Source organism: Trachypithecus francoisi, unplaced genomic scaffold (genome assembly GCF_009764315.1).
Source record: "Trachypithecus francoisi isolate TF-2019V2 unplaced genomic scaffold, Tfra_2.0 Lachesis_group2, whole genome shotgun sequence".
In the NCBI taxonomy this organism is placed as follows: domain Eukaryota; kingdom Metazoa; phylum Chordata; class Mammalia; order Primates; family Cercopithecidae; genus Trachypithecus; species Trachypithecus francoisi.
The window spans coordinates 104,297,895-104,315,994 of record NW_022681465.1 but is presented as its reverse complement, the minus strand read 5'-3'; the positions used below and the strand labels follow the sequence as shown (position 1 = coordinate 104,315,994).

Sequence of the window (18,100 nt, the reverse complement as noted above, 5' to 3'; positions counted from 1 at the left end):
ATGTAACAGTGCTTTGTAACACAAAAGGAAAATGCGGAGATGTGCTACTAAAGGGCTGAAAATGAGCTCTAGATGGAAAAAACAGTTTAGATCACAGAACATATCTACAAATAGGGTAAAATATATGCATACTAACAACATAAAAGGGTTAAATGTCTTACTGCTCAGTGAGTAGACAGGGTGCATCTTACATGGGGATTAGGTTTTAAAGTCAGTTTATAAGGCAGAAATTGTGTTGTCAAAACTACCCTTGAAAAACCCTTAAATCCGCCATATATTAGTGTGTAGAAATATTCAGATATATATTTTAATTTTTATAAATACTAAAATTTGAAGATCACTGAGCCAGAGAAAAGAAAAAAAGACAAGAAGATGCCAGCACATTCAAACCATCTGCTTCTATGAGATTTAACTCAAAAGTCTCTATCAGGGAATGGGTGGAAAGTTCAAAAGGATTCCGGCTTCCTTATCATATGATACCATTCTGTGTTAGTATGATACCATTCTGTATTAATATGAAAGCTCTACAATCTTACTACATGTTAATAGATGTGTTGTAACGATTAACCAAGTAATTTATGTGAGTTTCCTATGGTGCTGGGACCAAGCACCTGCTCATTCCATTTGCTGGATTTGAATACAAATATTGCATAATCAAGTCATATTCATACTGTTTTTTGAAAAGCTGTAGAGGAGACATTGGTTGCACAGTTGTCATTTCCTACTTGGGCCCTGAAGAAGAGCCCTCACACTCTTCCCATTTGGCAGTATCTCAAGACCCCTCCCTGACAGTGCCTCTTGGTTGAGTAAGGTGTATTGTGTCCTGAAGTAAGCACCTAAGTTAAATGCTTAAATGCTCATACAATGAGACTCCAAAACAGCAGCCTCTGTGTTGCTCTTAGGCTAAAACTGTCAAAGGAACACAACAACATTGAATCTATTTCTTACAAATCCAGGTTTTGGAGAGAGGTAGGTAGAAACCCTCCTGTAATGTCAGTTGGGCCTTACCTGATCGATCACCATACAGTTAGCATAGACTTCATCACCTCCGTTCAGCATGTCCGAAAGCCGTCCTGCAGCAAGCAAAGTAGAGGGTGGCTTGGATTTTTTTAGGACATCGAAGGAGCGATCTAGAGTACAAAAATGAAAACAGGGCAAACAAAGGAGAAGAGGTTTATTTTACAGTCAAGCTTTACCCTCTTAGACCATAAGAAAAAAAGTCAAGTGCATTTTTTTTAAGGTGGCTTTTTGCTAGATTTTAAGATGTACATGCAAGTAATTTTTCATCTATATCCAAACCTCAGCTATCTAGAATGTTCATATAGGATGAAAAGTTCTAGATAGATAAATATTTGCCCACCTCAAGCATTATTTTCCCCATCATCAGAGGCCTTTGTAAAAATCAATTAAATCTTTGCTTTCAATTTCTACTATATTTTAAAACTAAACTTCATTTCCCTTTATTAGTAACTAAACTTCAGGCTGGGCACAGTGTCTCATGCCTGTAATCCCAGCACTTTGGGAAGCCTAGACGGGCAGATCACCTGAGGTTGGGAGTTTGAGACCAGTCTGACCAACATGGGGAAACCCCATCTCTACTAAAAATACAAAATTAGCTGGGTGTGGTGGCACATGCCTGTAATCTCAGCTACTCAGGAGGCTGACACAGGAGAAGCACTTGAACCTGGGAGGCGGAGGTTGCAGTGAGCTGAGACTGCGCCATTGCACTCCAGCCTAGGCAACAAGAGCGAAACTCCGTCTCAAAACAAACAAAAACTAAACTACATTTCCCTTTATTGATAACTAAACTTAATTTCCCTTTATTAATAACTTAGAAGTATTAGCGACTGTACTGTGATCCTCAGTTTCCACTGATGTGCTCAGATTCAATGACCCTCTACTAAAGAACCCAAGAGAGTACACAGCCTAGCAGTTCTGGCTCAGTACTGCTTGCTAACATGCAGAATCTCACACGTGGAGAATTTGCCTTCTATTTTGGTTACAGAAATGTTTATGCTTGCTTTCATGTCTCAGCTTTGTTCCAAATAGATGAGGTTGCCTAAAATTGAGTCCCAGAGAGTTAAGCTGTTACTGTTTGTAGAGAATGAAGCGTCAAAGGCAATAAAACACATTCGAGCTAGAATGCCTTGTTTCTTGTGACCTTGGCTAGTTTACTCCCCCTCCAGATATCTTCACAAAGTTTCCTCATCCATAAAAGCAGATTACTATTATGCATTCCTCATAGTGTGGTTATGAGGATTAAGTGCGTTCAGACATGTAAAACCTTGACACATGCCTGGCACAAAGTGCTCAACAAATGTTATTTGTCAGAATTACTATTATATTTGTAATTATTACAGACAGCAATTTTTAACCATGTTCAGTGTGAAGCGCAAGGTTATTAATACTAATCATAGTGTGTTATGGTAATAACAGATTTTCAGTACGTGTAAATGACTTTCAGAGGGCAGAGTCAATATTATACCTATAGTAGATGCCATCCTCACTTACATCCCAGTAAGTTTTCTTGAATGGGTACATAGTGATAGTACTGCTGTTATTCCATTAGAAATGTCACATGTCCCACTGCCTGTCTTATCTATGTCATAATATAAAACCTGGTAAGCCCATGGGAGCAAATCAGGAAATAAAAAATAGATTAATAACTGTTGGGCTGATGTACCATGAGCAAAAAAAATCCATTCTTTCTTGGAAAGTAATGAGGACATCACAAAAGTTCCAAAGTTGTATGAATTGTAGTTTCATAAGTCAAATGGCCCTAGCTTCAGATTTTGCTTCTAAATCTATCTCTTCTCCACAAAGAACACTGAAGTGTGAGATTCATTAAGCTTCTGAAGGAAACATACAATGTTAAAGAAAAACATTTTCTTTTTTTTTTTTTTTTTTGAGATGGAGTTTCGCTCTGTCACCAGGCTGGAGTGCAGTGGCGCTATCTCGGCTCACTGAACCTCCAACTCCCTGGTTCAAGCAATTCTCCTGCCTCAGCCTCCCAAGTAGCCTGGATTATAGGCATGCGCCACCATACCCAGCTAATTTTTGTATTTTTAGTAGAGACTATGTATTTTTATTTTTATTTTATTTTATTTAGTAGAGACTATGTATTTTGTATTTTTAGTTCACTATGTTGGCCAGGATGGTCTTGACCTCCTGATCTCATGATCCACCCACATCAGCCTCCCAAAGTGCTGGGATTGCAGGCGTGAGCCACCGCGCTTGGTCATATTTTCTTCTTACATATACAATGTATTCTTTATAGTAATTTCTTCTTCTTTTTTTTTGAGATGGAGTCTGACTCTGTTGCCCAGGCGGGAATGCAGTGCAGTGGCGTGATCTTGGCTCACTGCAAGCTCCACCTCCTGGGTTCATGCCATTCTCCTGCCTCAGCCTCCTGGGTAGCTGGGACTACAGGCGCCTGACACCACACCCAGCTAATTTTTTGCATTTTTTAGTACAGACGGGGTTTCACCATGTTAGCAAGGATGGTTTTGATCTCCTGACCTTATGATCCACCCGCCTCGGCCTCCCAAAGTGCTGGGATTACAGCTGTGAGCCATCGTGCCCAGCTGGTCCACTTTGTCTTAACTGCAATTCTGAAATCCAGAAAGCTCTAAAAATCAGAATTTTCCCATAAGTTTGGTTCAAAAACATATTCTGTAGTACAGTCTGACCTGAGCCCACACTGGACCATGTATATTCTTTATTTGCTCTACTTGGTGTCAATGATCACACATTTTGCTGCAGAAACATTAATAGACTTGACGATAGCATTCCCCCGTTTCTCCTGTGGGAGTCATATCATATCAGTATGAACACCAGGCCAAAAAGATCTGAAAATTCTGAATTCCAAACCAAATCTGGTCCCAAGAATTTCAAAGAAGAGATTGTGGGTCTCTACAAAATTAGCCATCTGAGATATCAGAACACTCTCCAAGCTTCTATCATTCTTCTACCAAACTCACAAATTTGGCATATTTATATATCACCTATACTTATTTCCTGGATATATTCACCTATATTCTTTAGTACCCATCTTTAAATGGACACACCTTTTTTCTTTAAATGAAATTAATTTAAGAAATACCTTTAATATTAAGAAAAATCTTATCACCACTGTACATAGAAAGCCAGTATTATTCCTGTCAAAAGCCGAAGGGAGGACTGGGTATGGTGGCTCACGCCTATAATCCCAGCACTTCGGGAGGCTGAGGCAGGCAGATCAGGAGAACGGCTTGAACCCAGAGATGGAGGTTGCAGAGAGCCAAGATTGCACCACTGCACTCCAGCCTTGGCGAAAGAGTGAGATTCCATCTCAAAAAAAAAAAAAAAAAAAAAGTAGAAGGAATTAAATGTACTGAAATAATGCAAACAAAACAATGAAATTAGATTCTGACTAAATATTTGCCTATCAAAACTGAAAGTCTGAGAGGCCTGCTCTCTCTTTGTTGTAAAGGGAGATTCTGAAGGACTTAAGAAATGTTAAAGATGCAAGGGTACCACATTGAGACTTTCTCCTTCAGTCAACAGAATGATCAAAAGAAAATATCTGCATGACTATTCCTAGAGGAATTCACCCTACACTTTCAAAAACTGGCCTACGCCGGGTGCGGCGGTTCACACGCCTATAATTCCCAGCACTTTGTGAGACTGAGGCAGGTGAATCACTTGAGCCCAGGAGTTTAAGACCAGCCTGGGCAACATGACTAAACCCTGTCTCCACTAAAAATACAAAAATCAGGTGGGTGTGGTGGCACACACCTGTAGTCCCAGCTACTTGGGAAGCTGAAATGAGAGGATTGCTTGAGCCTGGGAGGCAGAGGCTGCAGTGAGCTGTGATAGTGCCACCACACTCCAGCCTGGACGACAGAATAAGTAAGACCCTGTTCTCAAAGGAGAAAAAGAATGGAAGGGAAGGGAAGGAAGGAAGGAAGAGAAGGGAAGGAAGGAAGAGAAGGGAAGGAAGGGAGGGAGGGAGGGAGGGAGGGGAGAAAGAGAGAGGGAAAGAGAAGAGAGAGAAAGAGAAAGAAAGAAAGAGAGAGAGAGGGAAGGAAGGAAGAGAAGGGAAGGAAGGAAAGAAAGGAAGGGAAGAAGGGAAGGAAGGAAGGAGAGAAAGAAAGAAAAAGAGAGAGAGAGAGAGAGAGAAAGAAAGAAAGAAAGAAAGAAAGAAAGAAAGAAAGAAAGAAGAAAGAAAGAAAGAAGAAAGAAAGAAAGAAAGAAAGAAAGAAAGAAAGAGGAAGGAAGGAAGGAAGGAAGGAAGGAAGGAAGGAAAGAAAAGGTGGCTTAGCCCATGTCATCATCCTGTCACTCAAGTAATGGCTCCACTGAGACAGTAAGTCTTGTGAAGGACATGGGTGTGCAAGAGTATAATCCAGCATAATCTCCTCTCTACTTCTGCCACCTAGAACCTGACATGTAGATTTAGTCACTTGCTGCAATCATTAATAACACTAGCACAAACATCCTTTCGAGTATTTTTCTGAGGCATACATAGCCTCTACTTGTCAAAAGATGTCTCAAGACAATAGGATCTAGAAGTGAACACAGACTCACAAACCAGAAAATGATGCAGACTAACAGGACCACCACTCCTTTATTAACTTCAACACTAAACACTGCAAATAACGGGCTTAAAACCAGCAGAAGACTGATCACGAAAGGAAAATAAGCCTTAAAGAACACTTTTTTTTTTTTTTTTTTGAGACGGAGTCTGGCTCTGCCGCCCAGGCTGGAGTGCAGTGGCCAGCTCTCAGCTCACTGCAAGCTCCGCCTCCCGGGTTCACGCCATTCTCCTGTCTCAGCCTCCCGAGTAGCTGGGACTACAGGCGCCCGCCTCGTCGCCCGGCTAGTTTTTTTTTTTTGTATTTTTTAGTAGAGACGGGGTTTTACCGTATTAGCCAGGATGGTCTCGATCTCCTGACCTCGTGATCCGCCCGTCTCGGCCTCCCAAAGTGCTGGGATTGAACACTTTCAAGTAAGCATCAGCTACTTATATTAAAATGGCTAATGGCTCTACCATGTTTCAGCCTATTCATAGGAAAAGCTATAATAGTTTCATTTTTTTAAAGTGTTACAGCTCTTTTCAAATTTGTTTAGCTGGCTTTTTGGGTTAGGCCAGAAAGTTCCCAAAAATAGTCTCTTTTTCTTTTTTTTTGAGACGGAGTCTCGCTCTGTCACCCAGGCTGGAGTGCTGTGGCCGGATCTCAGCTCACTGCAAGCTCCGCCTCCTGGGTTCACACCATTCTCCTGCCTCAGCCTCCTGGGTAGCTGGGACTACAGGCGCCGCCACCTCGCCTGGCTAGTTTTTTTTTTTTGTAGTTTTTAGTAGAGACGGGGTTTCACCATGTTAGCCAGGATGGTCTCGATCTCCTGACCTCGTGATCCGCCCGTCTCGGCCTCCCAAAGTGCTGGGATTACAGGCTTGAGCCACCGCGCCTGGCCTAGTCTCTTTTTCTTAAAGGTATCTTTTCAATATTTTCAAGAAATATGATTTTATCACTTCCATATGTAACTACTCCAGTAACAAATTAAGTGAAAAAGTTATTGATCCCCAAGAATGGACTTTTTCAATGAGCATATAGAAATAATTTGCAGTAAGAACCAGCTACTTGTTTTAAATTAATGCTGTTTTATAGGAAGTTTTTCTTAGCTAAAAATTAACTTTATAGTTTTGTTGATAACATTAATTTTTAATATTTGGTAAGCATATATTTCAGACAATATAAAAGTAGCCAAAGCTCAACTTCCATTTTTAAATGGCTGCAGATTTTTAATTAGTGAAAAGCACCAGTGTGTTGCAGCAGTTAAAAGCATGAGCCCTGGACTGCCTGGGTTCAAGTCTCTACTCCATTATCTATTAGCTGTGTGACCTGGGGCAAGTTACTTAAGCTCTCTGTGCTTCCATTTCCTGATCTGTAAAATAAGGCAATAATATATCCATCACATAGAATTATTGTGAAAATTAAATGAGTTAATATTTTAAGTGATTAGGGCAGACTCTGGCATAGTAAGCACCCTATAAATGCTTTATTAGTTATGCTTCCTAAATATTTAAAAAGTAAATGAGGTGGCATAAGTTTAGTTCTGATTCTTTTAAAAATAATTTCAACCTCTGCTATAATGTTACACATTCAAAAACAACCCAAGGCCACTGGCATGCACAAAACATTCCATTTGCTTCACGAAGAGCATTTACAACGTTGTAACTTTTATTTCAGACTTAGTTGGTGTTAAGAAATTTTGAAAAATCTATCCTGGACATGGTTAACTGAAAAACATAAAACGTGAAGAGAAAGAAAAGCTGTCAAACTGCCCATAGGATTTACCTCCAAGGACTGAAGGATGAGCTCTCATGAAATGGGAGGGATTATAACTGCAGGATAAAGTCAGACAATCAGAGACAGCACTTCTCAAGAACAAAGGCAGGATTTCAGAAACTAAGATGTCCTAACATGATGAAGTGGACTTGGGCCAGTTTCTCACTGCAAAGTGCCTGGAGGATAAACAGCAACTCCAAGGGGATCCCCAGCTCCCCACTCTCCTATTCTCACTGCTTTGTAATGTGATCTAGGTGACTCCACAAGGGCTCTGTGAAGTCAAAATTTTCATAAGCTTGTCCTTGCTGTACTGAATCCTCTAATCAGGTGACACGGGTGACAATAGAAAGTAAATAGATTCCACCCATAGAAAGAAGAGGAATTGGAACTAGTAAGGGCGAGAGGAAGAGGCAGCTACAGATGCCTCCCTTCACTCTGACATTTACAACTACTTCCAATCTAGCAGGAAACAGTTAATGGCACGGCCCAGCCTAGGGTCTCTTCAAACCTGATTTCCAACAAAATCCACCTCTCCCTTAAGAAGCTAAGAGCCTTGTAGCTAAAGCAAAATGTGGCCTACTTGACTGGTTATGTAAATGACCCACGCCCAGACATAAACAAACCCAGCAAAGCAGTTTTCTGCAAACCTGCTGCCGACCTGGTTTGACCCACTCTGGATGCCAGAGTGCAAAAGTCAGGTGAGGGCCTCTCAGTCCAGATATCTATTAACTGTGGCTGAGTAGGTTGGTTTCATTTATTCATTGTATTTTGCTTTAACTCTAGACCTTTATGAACAGCAGAAACATTCACTGAGAATAACCACCATAAAATGGGTGAGACTTACTTTAGAGTTCAATTCCCAACACTCTCCTGAAGCAGTGCCCATTATGGTCACCAAAGACCTTCAAATGACAGACTCTATAGTCAGTTCTCAGTTGCACCTTCTGTGACCTACAGTAGTATTCAATACAGTTGATCACTTCCTGTCCTTCTCCTCCAGGACACCAGGCTCTCCAGGTCCTCCCACCTTGCTGGCCTTTTCTTCTCAGGCCCCATGGCAGGTTCCTCCTCCTTTTCTGGATGTTGGCAGGTTGTACTACTCTAGGGTCAGTCCTCAAACTCCACTCTCTCCACCCTTCCCTTGGTTATCTGACAGCATGGTATCACACACCATCATATGATGATGATTCTCACATTTTCAACTCCAGACCAGATGTCCAGAGCACTCCCCTGAGTCACAACTATCCCCTCAGTACTCCTCGTAGTGGTCCAGCAGTCATGCCAAGCACAACAGGTCCAAAGCTGAATTCTTGACTCCCACCCCCACACCCAGCTTCTCCCAAAAAATGGCAACTCTGTCTTTCCTTGGAGTCACCCTTGACTGTTTCCTTTCACAACTGGATTCAGAATCTGACCTTTCTCATCACCTCCACTGCAACACCAAGCAAGCCACCACTGTCTTCTTCCTAAACGGTTACAACAGTAGTCTCTCTGCTCCCACTCTTGGCCCTCCATAGCCTTTTCTCCACAGGAGAGACAAAGGAAATCGAGTCATGTCATGCCTCTGCAAAATTCTCCAACGGCTTCCCATCTCATTCTGAGTGAAGGCCAGACTTTTCCAGGACCTATAGTGCCTGCCGTTGCCTGCCCCTCCTCCACTCTCTCCCAGCCTCTCTGAAGCCCTGCCCACTACTCTACTCCAGCCCCACAAGCCTCCTTGCTGTTTTTGCCTCAGACCATTTGCACTTGCTGCTCCACCTTCCAGCATGGCTCTTCCCCTGGATATGCAGATGCCTTGCTTTCTCACTTTCTTCTCATCTCTGCCTCAGTGTCATTTTACCAAAAGACTCTCCCTGATCATCTTATATGAAACGGCAACCGCCAAGCCTTGCTTTATTTTCACTCATGCCCCTTACCATCACCTAGCATATTAGAGATTTGCTTGTTGTATGTTATCTGTTTCCTTCCACTAAAACATAAGCTCCATGAGAACAGTAACTTCAAAGACAATTTTGTTCACCATCTTCCCAGTACCTACAACCATACAGGCAGGAAGTGGATAATGAATATTCACTGAAGAGATAAATCATTTCTCATCAAGAACAGAAAATTCTCTTCAGGTCTGGTAATGTTTTCTCAGATTCTGAGGTTCTCTTGTGATAGGCTCTCCTTGCTACATGTTGTGATGGGAGTGTCACAGTCTACTTTCATTCACTTATTCATCTATTCATTCATTCATTCATTTTTCCCCTACTTACTGAGTGTCTACTGATCACCAGGTACTGTGCAACCTGCTGGGCCCAGGACAGAGCCCTCAGCCTCTATCACCAACTCTTAAAAAAACATCTTCAGGCGGGGCACTGTGGCTCACACCTGTAATCCCAGCACTTTGGAAGGCCAAGGTGGGCGGATCACCTGAGGTCAGGAGTTCGAGACCACCCGGGACAACGTGGCAAAACCCCATCTCTACTAAAAATACAAAAATTAGACAGGCGTGGTGGCGCATGCCTGTAATCCCAGCTACTCAGGCGGCTGAGGCAGGAGAATCGCTTGAACCTGGGAGGCAGAGGTTGCAGTGAGCCGAGATCACGCCACTGCACTCCAGCCCCTGTCGCCCCAGGGCGACAGACTGAGACTCCATCTCAAAAAAAAAAAAGTCTTCAGAGCCCAGTGAGTATTGTCTGTTCCCCAGGAGGTCCCCTGACCCAACCAGGAGGCTTTCCTTCTTCTCTGAGCTCCTCCTATTATCTCTGTATTTTGTCCTATGTCATCTATCACACTCTGGTGATGAGAGTTTTCTTTTGCTCTTCCTGGTAGGATAAGCAACCTCCCAACTAGGGTCTCAGCTACAGAGTGTGTAAAACACCACAATACCATGCACCTCTTATGCCTTCTGGTAGCAGTAGCCCAAGAGTATTACTGTTTAATCCCTTTATTTAAAATATCAGATAGGCTACCTCTTTGCTAACAAAATAATGGGATAATCAGGCAGATATGCAAAGTAAAGGTACTGGGAAGAAGATATCAGGAAGAGAAACATCAAAAAGAAGGAAATAGACGTAAAATATAACTACTATAAGAGTCAGCATCTCTGGAACACGTGCTACACACTGGGTAATTATATCAGACACTACTACTATTGTAGCTAACATAACTATGGTGCTTACTCTGAACCAGGCACTGTATGATTAATATTTATTAACACATTTCATCCCCAAAACAATTCCATTTGACAGATGAGGAAACTGCAGTGCTATTTAAGTAACTTCCCAAGGGCACACAGCTAATCAATGGTGGCTCTCTGCAGACACTCTGCTATGTAGTTCAAAGTCCTTTATGTAATAATTAGGGTTACCAAGTATCCTATTTTGAACCAAAGAAAATGGTATTTGAAAAATGTCTGGTATTTTTCCATTAAGAAGTTTAATTAATGTGTTACAGTGTGACTTATACCTAGGTATGTTCACCCACTTCCTGGCCCTGTCCTATTCACCCCTGGCAGTTTGCTGAGTCTTGCTGAGAAAACATTCATAGAACAGTAGATACATTATCTCATTTTGTTTAAGAGCACAACAACACTCAAGATACTCAAGACTCAAAGACCTAAAAGATAAACTAAGATGTCAACTGCTATTTCTAGGTGACAGAATATAAGCAGTTTTTATTTTCAACTCTTTACTATCTGTAATTTCTAGATTTTTAACAATAACCATCTTTACATCTAAAATAAGAGTCTGGAAAAGTCATATTTTTAAAATGTGCCTCTTAAGTAAAGAAAAGCTGTGTGATTTTATGCAAAATGGTAGGTTATCAGTAAGTCGACCATATCAGATAATATATGTATAAATGTATTAACTGGAAATGTTTTACCCAAGAGCATACAGAATTGTTTTTTAACCATCTGCCAAACTTACTCTCCATAATTGCATGAGTCATTATATTTGTTTTGTAGACAAGAAAGCTAAGGCCCAGGGAAAGTGATTAACCTGCCCAGGTTATTATATTAAGTGGTTGAACCAGAACACAAACAGTCCTGACAGAGCGCAAAGCCCACCCACTGCAGTATACAATCTCCCAAATTCCCTCATTCAAAGGGACCTTCACCAAGTTCTGAAGTTTATAGAAAGTCCTTTTCACCTATGGTCTTAGTGTGATCCAGAAGAAAGAAAAAACCTACCCTCGCAATGAAAGTGAACATTTATGAGCTGGGTGCAGTGGCTCATGCCTATAATCCCAGCATTTTGAGAGGCCAAGATGGGAGGAATGCTTGAGCCCAGGAGTTCGAGACCAGCCTGGACAATACAGCAAGACCTTGTTTCTATAAAAAAATGAAACAAATTAGCTGGATGTGGTGGTGCATGTCTGTACATGCAAGCTACTCAGGAGGCTGAGGCAGGAGGATCACTTGAACCTAGCAGTTAGAAGCTGCAGTGAACTATGTTCTTGTCACTGCACTCCAGCCTGGATGAGACCCTGTCTCTAAAAAGGGGGTGGACAGGACATTTCCAGAGGCAAGCTAGAATTCATCTCCTCGCCCATTCCTCTTCTAAGGTTCTCTCAGGATTTTTCCTGATATTAGTCTTGGCCGTACTCTTCTGAGCTAGACCTGAGGTTACAGAGAGGATCCACCCAAATTCCAAAATTATCCTCAGCCCAGGAATTTCCTGTGGGTCACATGTAAGCTAAAGTAACTCTGTAGATTTTAATACATAGCAAGAGTATCTGAGAGAACCCAGGGAACCTCCGTTCACCAAACTAGATTCTCAATCCAAATATCCAATTCACCCTCAGAACTTACCTCACCTTCTTGGTGATCCTTTAAAAAGAAAAGTGGTCCCTGGAAGGAGGTCAGGCCTCTCAGGGCAGTCCTGTTAGCCACAGTAACAGCCAGGGACAAAGCCAGTGGATTCCAGAGGTGCTGGGGAGTGAGAGCTGTTTCTCCAGCTCCTCCCTCCCCACTGGAAAAGCACAGTTTAAACCCCCTCCTAAATAACAAGTATACTCGGGTCTCTAAAACGAGATACTTAAAAAAAAGTCCTGTTCTACTGTTTTGAAAGAACTAATCAAAATTATTGAAGAAGAAAACAAGCCTTTTCCCTTGTAATACAGGAGAGACATAGAGGGAAGTCAGGAGAAGCGGGGGGAAATGCAGGCCTCTGAAAACAAAAACCAATCTTTCCAAGTCCTCACTCTTCATTGTAGTAGCACAAAGTAGCCTTCAAGAGTCCCTATGTTTATGTTTGGAAAAAGGACTCTTGAATGTATAAATAACTTTTTCTTTCCTTGCTTCCCTCAAACAGATATTCAGTCATGTGTAGTGTGTGGACTTTGGCATGATTAGATTCAATTAACAAGCCCCTTCCTTCTGATGCAGTTCTCTAAGGCCTAAAGCAAATTAGTCCACATCAAGGAAAAATTGGCAAACTGAGCGGGGGAAAACCTAATATATAAAAACACCATGATAAAACCGAAAGACCTCAAATGAAGTGGCGGACTCTGATAAGACCACTTCAAGTGACTCTAAAAATACAAACAAACTAATGAAGAAGATGCCCCATATGTCATCATCACAAAGAACTCTATGAATAAGTCAAATCCCCTATAATCTTATGGAAAGACGCCGGCACACAAAAATATTTTGTTTCTTTCAAATTCATGAGGAGCTCCATTCTCCAGTGCCCATCCCTACAGCCATATGTGTTTCAGGCCCCCTAAATATCCTCAAAAGTAATTGAGTTCTATAGACAAAAAACTATGCTAGCAAAATAGAGAATTCTCCATGGAAATGTACGTTTTTTCACTTATTTTTTATGTGTTCTCAATGGAAACATTTTGAACGAATAAATAAATGGACAAATGGATGAATGAATGATGAAAGCCAAGTACTACCTGGCGTTCCTCCAAATTGTTCTGTTTCTTCTGGTTGAGAAGCCCTACTTAATTCCTGAATCCTGTTTCGTTATCCTGAGCAAGTCCAAAACACCACCGGGTAGGTAGGGATGAACGAGAGCTGGATGTGAGATTTGTCAACATTCTTAACCAGGACGCTCCATTGTCAGGAACGTCACAGACCAGACAGATGAGACAAGTGATTTCCCTGCCTCTGCGGAACAGTGTGAAATAAGCTGGGGGCTACTCTGAGGGTTGGTGGGTTTTTCCTGCTTCTGTCTGGGGCTCTGCAGTACATCACTTTGCAGGCTACCCCACACTATCATGAAGACGACCATTACCCAAGCACACTTGCAGGAAGAGCAAGGTCAAGCAGCGGGGCCAGACTCAGCTTTCCTGGGCCACTCTCAGGTGCCTACATGGTGAGAATGGGATCCCACAAATCCCGAAGGCCTCTGAGAAGAACAGGAAGTGGCCTGAATTGAGCGCTTGTGGCCTGTCATGAGGCCCACCACAGTGCAAAGGAAAAGACCAGATGGCAGACGTTTCTGGGGGAAGCATCTAGGTCAGCAGCCAGGGGAAGAAAGTCCAAGGTTTCTGTAGCAGAAGAGCCAGGGTGGGGCCAAGTCAGGGTGAAGCCAGAAGGAGAATCACCAGGTCCTGACAAGCACCACAATCCCAGCTGCTGACCTTTATCACAGATGCCAGAACACCCAGTAATAAAGCACTCATGCCTCCGGGAAGAGCCTAGGCCAGTCAAGCCACAGCAGAACCCAGGAGGACCCAGGAGGTGCAGTGTAGATTGAAGGATTGGGACTTTCCATCCCTCCACCTCCACCCCCCCGCCATTAACCTCCACTGTCGCCAGGAAATCACATTCAACAGCAGCTTGACAAGGAAGAGTAGGAGAGGGAAAAAACTTGAGACACTGAATATTTTACACAAAGACACTGATCGTCACCAAAAATGACTATTTAGATTATTGTATCAGACCAAGTTTTCTATATTAGACTAAAATATATCCTTTCCCCTCCCCTGCCCCACTGCCTATAGAGTGGGACCCCATGAAGATGATCAGATCAATTGTAGATAAAGACTATCTGGGTGTAGCGTGGGTAAATTTGTGCCACGAGACACTTTCAATATTTACTGCCTACTTTCTGGGATCCAAGTGCTGCCACAGATGTGATAACAGGCTCGCCGCCTTCAAGGAATTCAGTGTCTTAGATATAGAGGTTTAATAACAGCTGTAATACAGTAATGAGAGGGCCTTTCCTAAACATATACACAAGACAGAGTGGCACTGGAGTTACAATGCTGAACTCCAAGGGAATTCAGAGAATGCCTCTTGGAAAAAAGGACACTCAAGCTGCATCTTAAACAGCAAATTGGAGATTAATAGTTAAAAGTAGGATAAATATTCACCTGTATTTGCTAAAACAAAAATAAAAGAGTGAGGGAGGAGATTTATGGAAGGCATGTGAGGGTGGCTCACAAAACTAAAAGAATTAAGCATCCAAGTCTTGAGAGGTAGGAACCTGGGCAGCAACAAGGGCCTGGAACCCAGGTAGGACCCTCTCACTCATCTACTTCTCTTTACTTGTTTGCAATATTTCCTCCTACTACAGGCTGGTTTCTTCCAGCTAAATGTTTTCACTCCAATCTATCCAGCATTGCCACCCAAAAAAGAAGACATTGCCCACCAACCTCCAGTTTGAATAATCCCAGGGAAGGATTCTGATTGGCTATGATTAAATCATGTGCCCAACCCGGGCCAATCATTGTGAACCAGGCAGGAGGAGTGCTGTGATTGGCCTAGTCTGGGTGGGGTGCCCATCCCGCTGCACTCAGCAAGGTAGTTACCTGAGAAGTCGGCAGCAACACTTGGACCTATGGCCAGAGTAATGGAGGGGCCACTTCCTAAAGAGCAAAGGGAAGAAACATACTAAGCAATCAAAACTAACCATCCAGGCCAGCACAACATTTGGCACCTCTCTACATTTCTGTATCGCCATGAATCAACAGGCCACAAGGCTAGGCTATTTTCTATCACTTTGATGCATTCTATGTATATCTGACTCTGTCCTTTGCTTAGAAGGAACATCCTGCCATTAAAACCCCACCAAGCTCACCACAGCCTTACAGGCTATTGAAATGACATTCTTTTCATGATACCCCCAACTTGAACTGGTCTCTTTGCCTCGAACTTTGACAGTAATTTTTCCTGATCTCTCCTATGGGACTTAATCACTTTCTACCTTACTTAATTAATGTATCTGAATAAATAATCATTTGTCCTTCCCTAAAACCAGGAGCGATGGAGAGGAGTCCCCTGAACAAGAATACAGTTAATTATAATACTGTCTCCCTTCCACCTGCAGAGATTAATGGAGAACGATACCTTGTCCAAGAATTTGAGCAGCCAAAAATAAAGAAAAATTTACTTTCGAAAATTTGGCAAAGTATTTGTTTAACTAAAGGGAGCTTTGAGGGTATGCAGCTATGTTGTTTGGCAAAGAGTTTGCAATGGGTATCCTCTACTCTGCTGACAATGGTAGACCTCTAGGCAGAGTCTGGAATTGAAACTGCTCTGTATGAGGTTAAACACTCTCTTCATTGAGAGCCAAAGAAATCTTAGCAGGTTATGTCACCTTTAGGAAAATGTTTCTCTTCCTTAATAAGGATTTCTCTAGTGACTTACTCATCCTGTGGTATTCAGCTATCATTTGGGGAGTTTTTAGACTGAATACACACACGCATGTGTACATCTGGTGTATCATCCACATGCATGTGTACATCTGGTGTATCATCCACATGCATGTGTACATCTGATGAAACTTGACAAAAGGGAGGAAGGGAAAGTAAAAAAGACAAGTAAGTCCATGAGAAAAAAGTATCTCACCTTTAAAAATCATTAACATTTCTAAAATACCATCATACCTCTGCCTACTTACTGTGTCAAGGATTATTTTTTCAGATTAGGTACCTGCCCTCTAAACATGAAATGAGCTCATGAAATAGGCCAAAACAATGGTCTCAGGGTCTTAGGTCTCCATTCTGAGCATGCCAAATCTCTCTAACTGTATCTTTTTGTCTGGGATAAACCTGTAAACTTTCCAGGCCACAGTGGAAAGCACTCCCAGCCCCTTTTTTTCCCAATTCATCATGTCTCTTCCTCTCCTAAGCCAACCATCCTGTGCTCCAGGCATCTGTGCATCTGTTCCCAATCCCAATCCAATGATGTATTTAAGTACTGTATCTGTGTATAGGAGGAAGGTATCAAGATGCATAAACAACCCTACCATCTTGCTCCTCCCGAGTCTCCCCCTGTCAATTCTCCTCCTAGTAAAGATACATAAAGGAGAGGGAGGAGCTAAGATGGGGAGGCACGATAGCACCTTTTGAACCCAAGGTAGCTACCTATTGAAGTTTACCATCCCTTACCTCTACTAAGAGGTGGTGAAACATACCAGGAAGAACAAAGCCTTTTGAGTGTCCTGGTTCTTGGCCTGGCTCTGCCATTTATTAGCTCTAATTTGTGGCAACTCATTTCTCCTCTCTGAGCCTTGGAGTCCCCAACTAATAAATGAAGATGACAAACACATCTAATATACAGGTCTTTTACAAGACAGCATGTGCAAAAAACACATTATTCATATGTCATTCTTTCATTCCTTCTCCTTCTTTATTCTACCTTGGTTACTGTTCCCTGTGTGTCCTGGTATGACTTGTATGACTTTGGGAAATAACTGTAAAACTCAGCCTCAGTTTCTTCACCTATAAAACAGAGACAATATCTGTATTACAGAGTTATTTTGGGACTCATATATCATAGATACAAAGCATGTACTATAGCTTAGTAAAGAGTAGTTATGATTAATAGGGTACCATATAAATATTAGTTATTTTTACTATTATTAGAGAAAATACGGTGTTATCTAAACTCTCCAAGGTTGTCAAGCTTTCTGGTATGCATTGCCCTCTTTGGCAACTGTAGCCTGGTTTTGCACCAGCAAAAAGAAAAAAGAGAGAAAAAAAATGTTCACACTATATGTCATTGGAGAGGTAGCATATGATATGAACTGAGGAAGGAGAGAACAAGAGAACTTGCACAAGTGGATAAAAGGCATAAAAGAATGAAAATTTCAACATTTCCTGGGGCCTAATGATTTATACTAAAGTATGCATTTTAAAGACTGAATGACAATTATGAGAACCTTGGGTAAAGCCTAATTCCTATATTTTTCAACCTTTGATTAATAAGCAATAAATTTATTGACTGAATCTCCTACTAAAAAAAAAAAAAAAAAAAAAAACAGAAAATCAGGCATTCCTGGAGCTCCTGAAGTGGAACAGTAATGGATTCTGGCCCACTCCAATCATTAACTGCTGGGCTGCTAGTACAGCCTGTCCTGGGGCTACCTATGAAAGGAACAAGCCAATTTTGGGAACCCTAGGAGTACATTTTGGGCAGCCTGGTTTTAACTGCTTTCATCGTGCTCCGTGCTGGACATGGGTCTTTTCCAAAGGCACTGCTTCCAAGTCACATCCTCTTATCTTCCCTCTGAAGGCGTGAGGATAAGAAAGTACTAGATATACTTTTTAATTGAAATATGGTATTAGTGAGTTTCTGCTAATATTATTTTCCTCTTGTTACCAAATCCTTGCTCTAAATTTTCACATCACTCCTTCCACAAGCCAGTAATATATATGTGTCTGGGTTTCTATCAAAAAAATAGTGAAAACTAGGACAGGAAGAGATATTAAACAAAGGAAATACTGACAACGGAGGTCAGGACAAGGAAAGAACAAGAGAGAACATCAGACACTATTTCTAACCAAATTCAAGAGAGGTTTGCCAATAAACCAGTAATTCCAAG

General features: G+C 41.8%; 1 protein-coding gene and 1 non-coding gene across 5 annotated transcripts in view; one reads left to right on the top strand and one right to left on the bottom strand.

The window, feature by feature from the left end:
- Positions 1-18,100, bottom strand: part of ARHGEF28 (Rho guanine nucleotide exchange factor 28) — a 333,170-nt gene that overhangs the window by 105,962 nt on the left and 209,108 nt on the right. For all 4 annotated transcript variants that reach the window (XM_033179864.1, XM_033179861.1, XM_033179862.1 and 1 more), the window contains one exon: positions 1,009-1,130. In XM_033179864.1, coding sequence (XP_033035755.1) covers positions 1,009-1,130 — 122 coding nt within the window. The remainder of the gene's footprint in view (positions 1-1,008; positions 1,131-18,100) is intronic.
- LOC117066230 lies at positions 6,081-6,144 on the top strand. The gene has a single exon (XR_004430215.1). It is a non-coding gene; the product is annotated as a U7 small nuclear RNA (small nuclear RNA).